The sequence below is a fragment of the Cetorhinus maximus genome, chromosome 4 (genome assembly GCF_964194155.1).
Source record: "Cetorhinus maximus chromosome 4, sCetMax3.hap1.1, whole genome shotgun sequence".
Lineage (NCBI taxonomy): Eukaryota > Metazoa > Chordata > Chondrichthyes > Lamniformes > Cetorhinidae > Cetorhinus > Cetorhinus maximus.
In genome coordinates, this window is record NC_135882.1 from 112,403,746 (window position 1) to 112,415,952 (window position 12,207).

At 38.6% G+C, this 12,207-nt stretch overlaps 1 protein-coding gene across 1 annotated transcript in view; it reads left to right on the forward strand.

Moving 5' to 3' along the window:
* Positions 1-12,207, forward strand: part of smchd1 (structural maintenance of chromosomes flexible hinge domain containing 1) — a 211,842-nt gene that overhangs the window by 19,612 nt on the left and 180,023 nt on the right. The window contains exons 6-9 of the mRNA XM_078540635.1: positions 4,333-4,447; positions 5,128-5,247; positions 5,756-5,922; positions 8,876-8,966. Of these exons, the coding sequence (XP_078396761.1) occupies positions 4,333-4,447; positions 5,128-5,247; positions 5,756-5,922; positions 8,876-8,966 (493 nt within the window). The remainder of the gene's footprint in view (positions 1-4,332; positions 4,448-5,127; positions 5,248-5,755; positions 5,923-8,875; positions 8,967-12,207) is intronic.

The window sequence follows — 12,207 nt, forward strand, 5'->3', positions numbered from 1 at the left end:
CCTAATTTTGTGATACTTTATCGAATACTTTTTGAAATCCAAATACATTATATCTATCCCTTATAAGCCCTACTAATTACAGCCTCAAAAACTTTACAGACTCTTGAAACATAATTTCCCTTTCGTCAATCTGTAACAACTACTCAATCATCTTATAATTTAAGAGCCCTGTTATCATGCCCCCAAAATAGTTGATTCTAGCATTTTCCCTGATACTGATGTCAGGCTCATTGATCTATAGTTTCTTGTTTTCTCTGTCCCTCCTTTCTTAAGTACAATATTCTATTGTCTTCCAGTCGTGGGGCGTGCTCTAGAATCTAGGGAATTTTACAAGATGAAAACCAATTCATCCACTATCTATGTAGCCACTTCTTAAAACCCTAAAATGTAGGTCTGAAGGTCAAGAAAATTTGTCAGCTTTTAGCCCTGTTAATTTCTCTGGTACTATTTTTTTAACCAATATCCAATATCTCTACCATTTCCTTATTCTGCATTAATAACTTCTGTCTCTGCCTCTTTACTCTTGCTAATCTCTTCCTTTTTATATACGTCCAGTAGCTTTTGCAAGCTTTTTTGTCTGATGCTAGCTTGCTCTTGTACCTTCTCAGGTTATCAATTTCTTTGCCATCCGTTGAATTTTGAACTCCTCCCAACCCTCAGGCTTACAGCTCTTTGTGACAGCATTATCAGCTTCTTCCTTTGATCTAATACTATCTTTAACTTCTCTTGTTAGCCACAGATGGACCACTTTTCCATGGAGATTTAATTCCTTGAAGGAATGAAGAATTTTGAGTGAATTTTATAAATGTTTACCTTTGTCTATCTATTGTCATATCTTTTAATCTAGGCTCTCGATCTACATTGGCCAAATTAAACCCTCATAACTACATGCTTTGTTCATATTTAAGTCCTTAGTTTTGGACTTCACTAAATCACTCTTAAACTCAATGCAAAATTAAACGTATGACCAGACCCCCTTTCACTACAAGATTATTAATTAACCCTGTCTCATTGCAGAACACTAGATCTAAAATTGCCTTCTCCATGGTTGGTTCCTTGTTATAATGATTTAGAAAACGCCTTGAATGTATTCCATGAACTTGCCCTCCACACTTTTGTTGAAAAATTGGTTTACCCACTTTATATGAAGATTAAAGTCCTGCATGATTGCTGCATTACTCTTGTTACAAGCATCACTAATTGCCTGATTTAAACTCCACCTGACACTATGACGACTCTGAGGGGCCCTATAAACTAGTTACCGGAGATCACATTGCTTGCCACAGCCTCCCAGAAGCTACAGTTGTAGCACAACACCTGCACTACTATCCCTATCTAACTTTGTTTTATATATTTAAATATGTAAACTTGGTTTAATTAATCAACTTGGCTCAAGAAAATACTGCAGATGCTGGAAATCAGAAGTAAAAACAAGTTGCTGGTTTTGTGGTCATCATCAGACTTTTAATTCCATATTTTTATTGAATTCAACTTTCACCATCTGCCATGGTGGGATTCGAACCCGGGTCCTCAGAGCATTACCCTAGGTCTCTGAAATATAGTGCAGTGACAATACCACTATGCCACTGCTTCCTGCACATGTGCAGCCTTTCTAGGGCCAGTGCATGCACAGAGGCTGCTGAGGCTCGTCAGGAACTGTGGTTTCCAAACTCTGAGGCCCAACCTCTGTTCTTAAAAGGTTAGCTTTCTTCTTTCTTTTCTTAGGCTCGCAACAGGTAGTAGAGGTCGTGGATTTGGAAGGTATAGTCAAAGGAGAGTTGACAAGTTGCTGCAGTGCATCTTGTAGATGGTACACAAAGCTGTTACCATACATCAGTGGAGGGAATGAATGTTTAAGGTGGTGGGTGGGGTGCCAGTCAAATGGCTGCGTTGCCCTGGGATTATGTTGGGGTTTGGAGCTGCACACATCCAGGCAAGTGGAGAGTATTCCATCACACTCCTGACTGAGGAACGTAGGAAATAGGAGCGGGAATAGGCCATTTGGCACCTCGAGCCTGCTGTGCCATTCAATTAGATCATGGCTGATCATCTACCTCTATGACACTTTCCTGTACTATCCCCATATCCCTTAATGCCTTTACTATAGAAATCTATTGATCTCTGCCTTGACCATACTCAATGATTGAACCCCCTGGGGCAGAGAATTCCAAAGATTCATCATCCTCTTGAATGAAAAAAATTCTGTTGGGTAGAAGCAAATGTAATAACATCTACTTTGTTGAGCCCTTTAAGAATTTTGTATGTTGCAATGAGATCACTTCTCATTCTTCTGAACTCTAGAGAATACAGGCTCAGTTTCCTCAATCTCTATGCATAGAACAATCCTGTCATCCCAGGAATCAATTGGGTGAACATTCATTACACTCCCTCTATGGCAAGTGTATCCTTCCTTGGGTAAGGCGACCAAAACTGTACTCAGTACTCCAGGTGTGATCTCACCAAGACTTTATACAATTGCAGCAAGACATCTTTACTCCTTACTCAAATCCCCTTGCGATGAAGGCCAACGTACCATTTTCTTCCTAATTGCTTGCTGCACATACATCTGCATGTTAGCTTTCAGTGACTCATGAACAAGGGCACCTAGGTTCCTTTGGGCATCAACACTTTCCAACCTCTCACCATTTAAGAAATTCCCTATATTTCTGTTTTGCCTATCATAGTAGATAACTTCACATTTTTCAACACAATATTCCATCTGCCATGTTCTTCCCAGCTCACTTAACTTGTATAAATCCCCTTGAAGCTTCTTTGCATCCTCCTCACAACTCATATTCCCACCTAGTTTTGTGTCATCAGCAATATTGGAGATATTACATTTTGTCCCCACATACAAATCATTGATATAGATTGTGAACAGCTAGGGCTCAAGCACTGATCCTTGCAGTACCCCACTAGTCACAGCCTGCCAACCTCAGAATGACTCATTTATTCCAACTCTTTTTTTTGTCAGCCAATTTTCAATCCATGCCAGTATATTACTTGCGCCTTATTGAAGTTAGACAGGTTTTTGGGAGTCAGGACGCAAGTTACTCGGTGCTGAATTCCCAGCCTGTGACTTGCTCTTGTAGCCACTGTATTTATAAGGTTGGTTCAGTTAAGTTTCTGATCAGTGTTAACCCCCCCCCCCCCCCTGCCCAAGGATGTTGATGATGGGGGATTCAGCAATGGTAATGCCATTGAATGTCATGGGGAGGTGGTTAGATTCTGTCTTGTTGGAGATGGTCATTGCCTGGAACTTGTGTAGCGAATATTAAACATTCACTCTCTCCACCACTGACGCACAGTGGCAGCAGTGCGTACCATCTACAAGTTGAACTGCGGCAACTCATCAAGACTCCTTTGACAGCACTTTCCAAATCTGCCACTACCACCTAGAAGGATAAGGGCAACAGATGCATGGGAACACCCACCACCAAGTCACACTCCATCCTGACTTGAAACTATATCACTGTCGCTGGGTCAAAATCCTGGAGCTCCCTTTTTAACAGCAGAAGTTCAAGGCGGCCGCTCCCAATCATCTCGAGGTCATTTAGGGATCGGCTATAAATGCTGGCCTAACCAGTGTGACTTCCACACCCTGTGAAAGAATAAAATAAAACTTGCAACTTATCAGCTCTAGCTTGCACATTGTCCAGGTCTTGCTGCATATGCACTTAGACTTCACTATCTGAGGAGTCACAAATGGTGCTGAAGCTTGTGCAATTACCAGCTAACATCCCATTCCTGACCTTATGGAGGGAACGTAATTGAAAAAGCAGTTGAAGATGGTTGTGTTAGGACAGTGTCTTGAGTAACTCCTGCAGCGAAGTCCTGGAACTGAGATGATTGATCTCCAACAACCACAACTATATTCCTTTGTGCTAGGTATGACTCCAACCAGTGGAGAGCTTTCCTCCGGATTCCCCATAAGTTTTGCTAGGCTTCGTGATGCCACACTCTGTCAAATGCTTCCTTGATGTCAAGGATGGTCACTCTCTTGAGTTCAGCTCTTTTGTCTGTGTTTGGATTAAGGCTGTAATGAGGTCACCCTAGCAGAACCCAAACCGAGCATCAGTGAGCAGGTTATTGCAGTGTAAGTGCCGCTTCATACACTGTCACTATGTGGGCTACAGTAGTTCAAGAAGGTGGCTCACCACCATGTTTTCAAGGACAGTAAGGGATGGGCAATAAATGCTAGCCTTGGTAGCGATGTTTGCATCCCAAGAACAAATAAAAATAATGCTAATAGATCATGCAGTAAGCAGTCACATTCTTTAAGCTTGATCGCTTTTGTCTAAAACTGATGAACAATAAATCTTATTTCCTCAGTGATCATTCAGGATATGTTCGTCCACCTGTGGTGCCTCGCAGTCTCAACAGTGACATTTCCTATTTTGGTGTTGGTGGGAAACAAGCAGTTTTCTTCATTGGCCAATCTACTAGAGTAAGTTTAGAAATTTATAGCCATTAGCAAGAGTACTTCAATTCAACAGTAAACAATAACGTAGCAATTTCTGACTATTAACTTATGCAGTAATTGACCGGAGCAATGTTTTTCTTTTCCAAAATTTCCTGGTAAAACTGAAATGTCTGTTCTTGCAGTAAGTTGGTTTGATGAATCATAGTTTTATCTAACAAAAATAATCTCATTAAATTGATCTTGGTATGTTTCCTTTAGGCTTAGATATGCCTTCATAATTTGTTGTGGCAAGTCCAGAGGCTATCTCAAATGAAAGAAAGTATAGTGTAAGGTTATGTAGAAACTCTTTTTAAAAAAAAAACACTTCCATCTGTATAATTTGATGTAAATCAGTATGTCAGTAAATCTCTTAAATTGCTATGAGAAGTTATTAGATAAATAGAATTTTTAAAAAAACACGACTACCAATACAGAAAATTAGTTAAATAAAATATGTAGTGAACTCTTCTGTATTGAATTTTTGGATGCCTATTAATTTTAAAGAAAAATTGACGTGAGTTCAAAAGCATAATGGGTATGTTTCCCACAGCAGCTATCTGGCTACTGTCTGATTATTTAATTGAATAAAATATGTGGTCAGTTGAAGATTTTTTTCTTTCTAGCTGCATGTTTTAGCACAGTAAGCTTTGTGTGTTTTTCTGTAGATGATAACCAAACCAGCAGATTCTCAAGATGTACATGAATTAATGCTTTCTAAAGATGATTTTGAAAAGAAGGAAAAAAATAAAGAAGCAATATACAGTGGATTCATCAGAAACAGAAAGGTAATGTAACATTTGGAGTCCTTTTTAAGGCTCTTTGTGCTGCAAATAGCAAAAATCTATTTAACGGAATAATATATTTGAGTGTAATTCTGTCTAATTTTAGTGACTCCATCCTCCCAATATACTTTTGAGCGTTACACCCTGTTAAAATTAATGCATTGTAGCTTTCTCATTGATAAATCTATATAATGTGATACCTGGGTACCATCAAGGAGGGACAGAGAATCTCTAAAGCAATTGAGTAAGTTTGCTAACTAGGTGTAACTGATCATTTAATTTAAAATACCCTCAGGTGGTTTAAAATGACAAATTCAGGGTTGAATTTAAATTACATTGAAACATAGACTAATTGGGAATTTTTGTATGTGATATGTTACTTCCAGGTGCAGTGTGTGCGCAATTGAAAGTTGGACAAAGAAAGTGACTGATTTTGAGATTTTAGCACAAAAATATTTCAAGTTATAAGTGAATAAAATTTGTTACAAAATGTTATGTATTTTTTAAACAGCCAACTGATTCAATGCACATCACCAGTGAAGATGAACGATTCCTACATAGTCTCATTATGGAGGAAAAAGACAAGGAAAATTTTACTGCAGTAGTAATCACAGGAGTTCAGCAAGCTCATGTACAGTACCTGAAAAGCTACTTTCACCTCTGGACTAGACAGTTGGCGTAAGTGACAAGTGTTGAATCTAAAAAGATAGTTTTTCCTATTAGCTACTGTTCAAGTTTTAAGTCATCAACATTTTGCTTCAAATGCAATTGTAAATACAAGTTACCCTTGCAGTGTAAGAACTTTCTTTCTGGCCCACACCAAGTAGTCTGAAACCGGGATCAAAATATATATTTTTCAGTGGCTGTTTTTGAGATTTTCTTGAGGGCTACGTTTTGATTTTCACAGGCTTCTTAGAAGCCTGTAACTGTCCTCAATGCAGGAATTTGTAAATTCATTCCACACCTCCATTGAAGGGACTTGGTGCTGGGCAGGCATGTAGAATCCAATAGCCTTTAAACAGTTTTCCTTCATTCATTCCCCCGACCTCGTCATCCTCCTCCGGTGGCTGATGTTAAATATTAATGCAAACTTGAGGCATGGAGACCCTTCAGATCTACTGGACTTCCAAATTTTCTACACATCAAAACTTTTTTTAAAAGTAGAAAAAGATGCATGACAGCCAGCAAAAGCTTGTATACAGACAGACACATCTACAGCAGAAACATTTAAAGACAAATCTAAGGGGAACAGAAAAAAACAGTATTTTTTCTCCCTCTGCCCCAGATCTCTCACGAGCTCCCAAAATAATTTATTGGACACTATAAAAGAGGAAGAAAACCATTAGGAAGGATTTAACTTTATACATTTTTGTTTAGTCATTGTTGCTCAAGCAGTAGTTTGTAAACTTGAAAGCCAGGCCCAGGAAGAGGATTTTAAAAGGAAAAATAAAGATGTTTTTTCAAAAAAATTAGAAAATCATATGCATAAATAAAATAAGATGTCGTGTGAAAATGATCAGTGTTGCCTATTGCCCACACCTTCCCTCCCCCCACTCTCTTATGAGAGACCACCTTCTCCCCATAATACCCCCTCCCTCCTCAGTGTCTCTTCTTCCTCTTTCCCTCAGTACCTTACTCATGCTCACAACCCCTTGGTCACGTTTGTGGCCCCTCGCCGGCGTGCGAGCTTACGGCCCCTCCAATCATAGGATGAGCAGCCAGATAGGGAGTGAAGGAGTATGTAATTAGAGGAGCTGGAGCAGCCAGCATGACAGAGACAGATGTGATTAGAGAAGCTGCTTCTCTCAAATTCCATCCCCCAAACCTGCTCACTGTTCTTCCAATAAAACTGTGTTGCTTTCCCACTCTCTGTGTCTGCACCTGCACCGTCAGTTGTTCAGCCCCGGGCCAGAGAAGGCATAATGTGCAGTATATTGTTAAGGAGCAATCTTTCTTGGATTTGTCGCCTCCATTGTTACTTTCTTGCGGGCTACTGGTGGCGTTTTGGGGACAAATCCGCCCGCTGTCCCCATGTACTTTGAACCCAGGTCTGAAATATTTGGGACTGATTATTGTCAATATATAATAATGTCTATAATGTTATTGGAAATTATTTTAAAATAGAGTTTAGTGGTGTCTGGTCTAGAGGCTTTGATGTATAGAAGAGAAGTAGGTTTGAAATGGCAATTAGATAAACATAGGGGAATAGAAGGTGAGGTGTAAAGGGGGCAATTTGCATTTTTAAATAGACCATTCCAAAGAGCGGGTGAAATATTACACCTAACCAGGTGAACTCAGAATCAATGTGTTTATTTTTTAAAGCTTACTAATAAAGTGGGTATTATGAAAGGGTTTTATTGTTAAAAGATTTGAAGTTTTAAAAAAACCTAGTGACAATGAGAATTTGCATTCAAAGAGGAAAATATGTATAAAGGAAGAGAGGTCTGTTGGTAAAAGGAAGAGGGATTCTAAGATCTAAAGCCTCCAGCCCGTAAGCCTCAAGTTTGTCTGCAAGGATCCAGAGCTGAAAGAAACTCATTTTGAAGGCGACTGTCCAGGGTGTGCTTTGCCAGGGGTTTGTTTAAATCTGTGTTTTACTGTTGCCTTACTGGGGGTCTAAGAGTCAGATTAATTAGGGGATTTTTGTAGTAATTATAGTAGTAATCTTGTAGACATATGTGTGCTTACAATATTTCTTGTATTTTTGATGCTTAATTTAGTTTTATAAAAAACCTCGAGACTCTGGTCTTATTATCACTGAATTCAAAGTCCATATCTCGAAACACAAATTGCAAAAATGGGTTATAACAGTTGTTTCAAGTTTCCCTCTACGATTTGAATAGCTCAGCCTTTACCATCGACTGTCATAATATTATTGTAAAGCACATTCCAAAAGGGCTCATCAGGTGGGCATAGATATATAATAAACTTTGTATGACAGTTTATCAACCAGCTGTTTGTAAAGAATTAAATTCCAAGTTTGAGAGTAATGGTATGCCCCATTGCAATGCCTGGGTTGTTGTGGGGGTACAGTAATTGTCGCACCTTCCTAGCTAGATGTTTGTTTTACTGCCATGCTTGGGCAAATGTCTTAAGACTTGTGGAATCTGTCTAGGCCATCCTAAAATGGCAACCAGTTAATTTTCTTCCTGGACAAACCTAGAAGCCGAAATGGAATATTTTTTGTGAAGATAAAATTTGTTGAAGTTTTATAGTGCTTCCACCTTTGTACACATCAAACAATATCCTGATTCAGCGATCAACATCCTTGGAGAACTATTTGATGTAAATTTTGTAGCTTGTGGAGAATACAGATGAAAAATGATTGCCTACTACCACTCTTTGTGCCTGATCTACATTTGTGAAAATTTGCTTGTTCACAAATTAAATTATAATTTTGTTAAGCAAAAATGATAAAGTGATTTATTACCTAATTCTTGAATGAAAAAGCTGAAGGAGTAGCTAAGGGTCTGAACTCGTGAGCAGACTGAGCTAATGGCATGGTAGTTGTAAACGGACTTTGTCTTGACAAATTCATTACACGTGGATTATATACTTTAACTCTGAAGTTATTATGGGATTACTGTCAGTTTCAGCTTCATGAAAAATAATATTTTTGCTTTACTTTTAGCCACATATACCACTACTATATTCATGGACCTAAAGGCAATGATATGACGGCTACTAAAGAAGTAGGACCCTTTAACAACATTGATATAGAGGTAAATTAAGAACATTAGTTTTCATGCAATCTCCTTGAATGCTTAAATACAAGCAGAATACTGCGGATGCTGGAACTCTGAAATAAAAACAAAGTGCTGGAAATACTCAGTCTCGCAGCATCTGTGGGAAGAGAGTGTTAACCTTTTAAATTGAATCTTACTCTTTAGAACTGAAGGAAGGTGGAAATGTGATGGATTTTATGCCATTGATAGTGCAGGGGAGGAAGAACAAAATGGAAGGCCTGGTATTGCGTAGAGGGCTTGGCTGCTTGTTCATTTGAGAGAAAATCATTTTGTAACTTCATTCCAAAGCCTAACTTTTGTTTTTGTAGTTGAAAATAATGGTGCATTTAAAACACCTCATTCTTCCCAGTTTCCCCCAATCACTTTTAGGGCAAATTCTTGGAAGTCAACATTTTGGTTTCAACGTTCTTTATTTCAAACCATCAGTAGAATTTTTAAAATTAACCTGTTACTTCATATTGTAAATCTATATTGGGTCCTTTTTTGCTATTTTTCTTAGTAACATCTTTTTGATGACAACCTGAGATGAGAGAGCAGGACTGTATCTTGGGAAGGTTACTAAACCTAGAATGTGAAGGACACGAATTAAAATCAATAAATGCTAGCATAGCTAGCAACGCCCACATCCTGTGAAAGAATAAATAGTACAGAACTTGAGTATTGCTGGAAAAAAAGAGACTCCAGCATAAATTGTTCCCTTTGAAATTTGGTATTCTTCCGTCTATCCTGATGAGTGCAAGACAAAAAGCTTTGACAGCATGTCTCTTTTACAGCAATTTTTAAAAACAATTCACGGAATCATAGAATGGTTAAAGCACAAAAGGAGGCCATTCAGCCCATTTGTATGTCCTGGCTCTCTGCAAGATTAACTCAGCTAGTTCAGTCCTCTGCCATTAATATACATACACCTGGGGAACTTCACTGCATAATTTCCTCCAGCCTGAAAAATAATTATTCACAATTATTTTGTTTCCTGTCACTTGACCAACTTTGTATCTATGCTGCCACATTCCCTTTTATTCCATGGGCTTCCACTTTGCTGGCAAGCCTATAATGTGGCGCTTTATCAAGCATCTTTTGGAAGTCTAGGTACATTACATTACCCTCATCAACTGTTTCTGTGACGTCATTAAAAAGCCCAAGCAAGCTATTTAATTATGATTCACTCTTAACAAACCCATGCTGGTTTTCCTCAGTTAACGCACGCTTGTTCAAGTGACTTCATTTTGTCCTGGATTATCATCTCTAAAAGCTTTGCCACCACAAAGACTAAAATGACTGGCTTGTAGATGCTGGGCTTAACTTTGTTCATAAAAGGGTGTAAGGATGTAACATTTGCAATTCTCCTGTCCTCTAGCAAGCACCTCTTTATCAAAGGAGAATTGGAAAATTATGGCCAATATCTGTGCAGTTTCCATCTTTAGTTCCCTCAGCGTCCTTGGATGCAGTCCAGGTGATTTATCGACTTTAAGTACAGCCAGCCTTTGTAATAATCGCTTCATCGATTTAGCCCATCCATGATCCCAACTCCCTTTCACTATGACTTTGGCAGCATCATCTTCCTTGGTAAAGACAAATGCATAGTCCTCATTTAAGTACCTCAGCCATGCTTTCTGCCTTCATACGTAGATCGCCTTTTTGGGGATACCCTAAATGTTCCCTTACTGGCATTTGATCATCTTGTCCCACTTCATTTTCCAGAACCAGCAGTGCTTCCTTCCTTGTTGGATTGGAAGCATAGTGATCAAGAAAACACTGTTGAACACATTTTAGAAACTCTTCCCCCTCTCTGCCCTTTACGTTATTACTATCCCAGTCCTATATTAGGATAATTGAAGTACCCCTATAGTTTTAGCTCTCCTCTGTAATCTTCCTGAAAATAAGCCCCCTATACTTTTCCCGTTACTTAGTGACATGTGAAATACACCCACTAGTGTTATGGTACTACTGTTACTTCTTAACTCTAACCAAATAGATTCAGTCCTTGACCCCTCCAGGGCATCCTGTCTCTCCAGTGCTGTAATATTCTCGATCATTATGGCTAACCCTCCTCCTCCCTTTTCTGAGGACCTTGTATCCAGGAATATTTAGTATCCAGCCCTGCCCTTTATTGAACCAGGTTTCTGTTATCGTCACAACATTATATTCCAATGTGGTTATTTGCATCTGTAGCTCACTAACTTTATTTAGATACATTCACTATAAATCTAATTTGGAACTTAGTGCATTACCTTATAGTGTGACTCTGCCTAATACCTTAGTATTTCTTAGTCAAGTGCTTCTTACTTCTCTCAATCCTTTCTACCCTTGTTTATCTTTCCTAATGTTACATCCTGGTTCCAAGGCCTCTGCCAATTTAGTTTAAACCCTCTTGAACAATGCTAACAAACTGCTCTAAAAGAACATTGGGCTGCACCTAAGCAGAACCAGGACCATTGGGCCTGTATAGGTCCCACCTCCCCCAGAACTGATCTCACTGTTGCATGAATCTAAAGACCTCCCTCCTGTACTGTCCTTCCAACCACACAATCATCTGCTCTATCCTCCTATTTCTGTATTCAAGAGCACATGGCATCGGGAGTGCTCTAGAAATTACTACTTTTGTGATCTTACTTGCCAGTCTCTTTCCTAACTCCCTAAAATCTGCTTTCAGGATTTCATCCCTCTTTTACTGTGTCATTGGTACTGTTATGGACCACAACCTCTGGCTGTTCACCCTGCTCCCTCAGAGATTGTCACATTTCTTTATAACCAGTTTGTATTTTAAAACAGTCCCTGAGAATGAAACTTTGTCATGCTGTAATTTTTATAACCTATTTCAGTGCTAATGTTAGTTAATTTAAATAATTACAGGAATCTAATTGCAAAAAAAACAATTTTAACAGGATTTTGGTTAGATTGGTCTATTTATTTTGGTCCTACCTCTATTAAACAACTGGGAAGGGCCAGTCACTTGTTATCAAATGATCAGGGGTATTAACTGAATTTAACCTATGTCAACAATTTACCTTAATCCCATGTACTTTGCGATTTTGGTTTGAGTTGAAAGTAATCTTGCACTCCAATCATGATATTAGGAGTGGAATTAAAAGAGAGTCATAAAGTCTGTTACAGCCGTATAAAAAGGGTTTAATCAATTCCAAGCTTGTTCTCCTAATTTATCGTTAATTCTTATTTGAATATAATTTTAAAATAAAGAAGATTACAGTAAAAAATA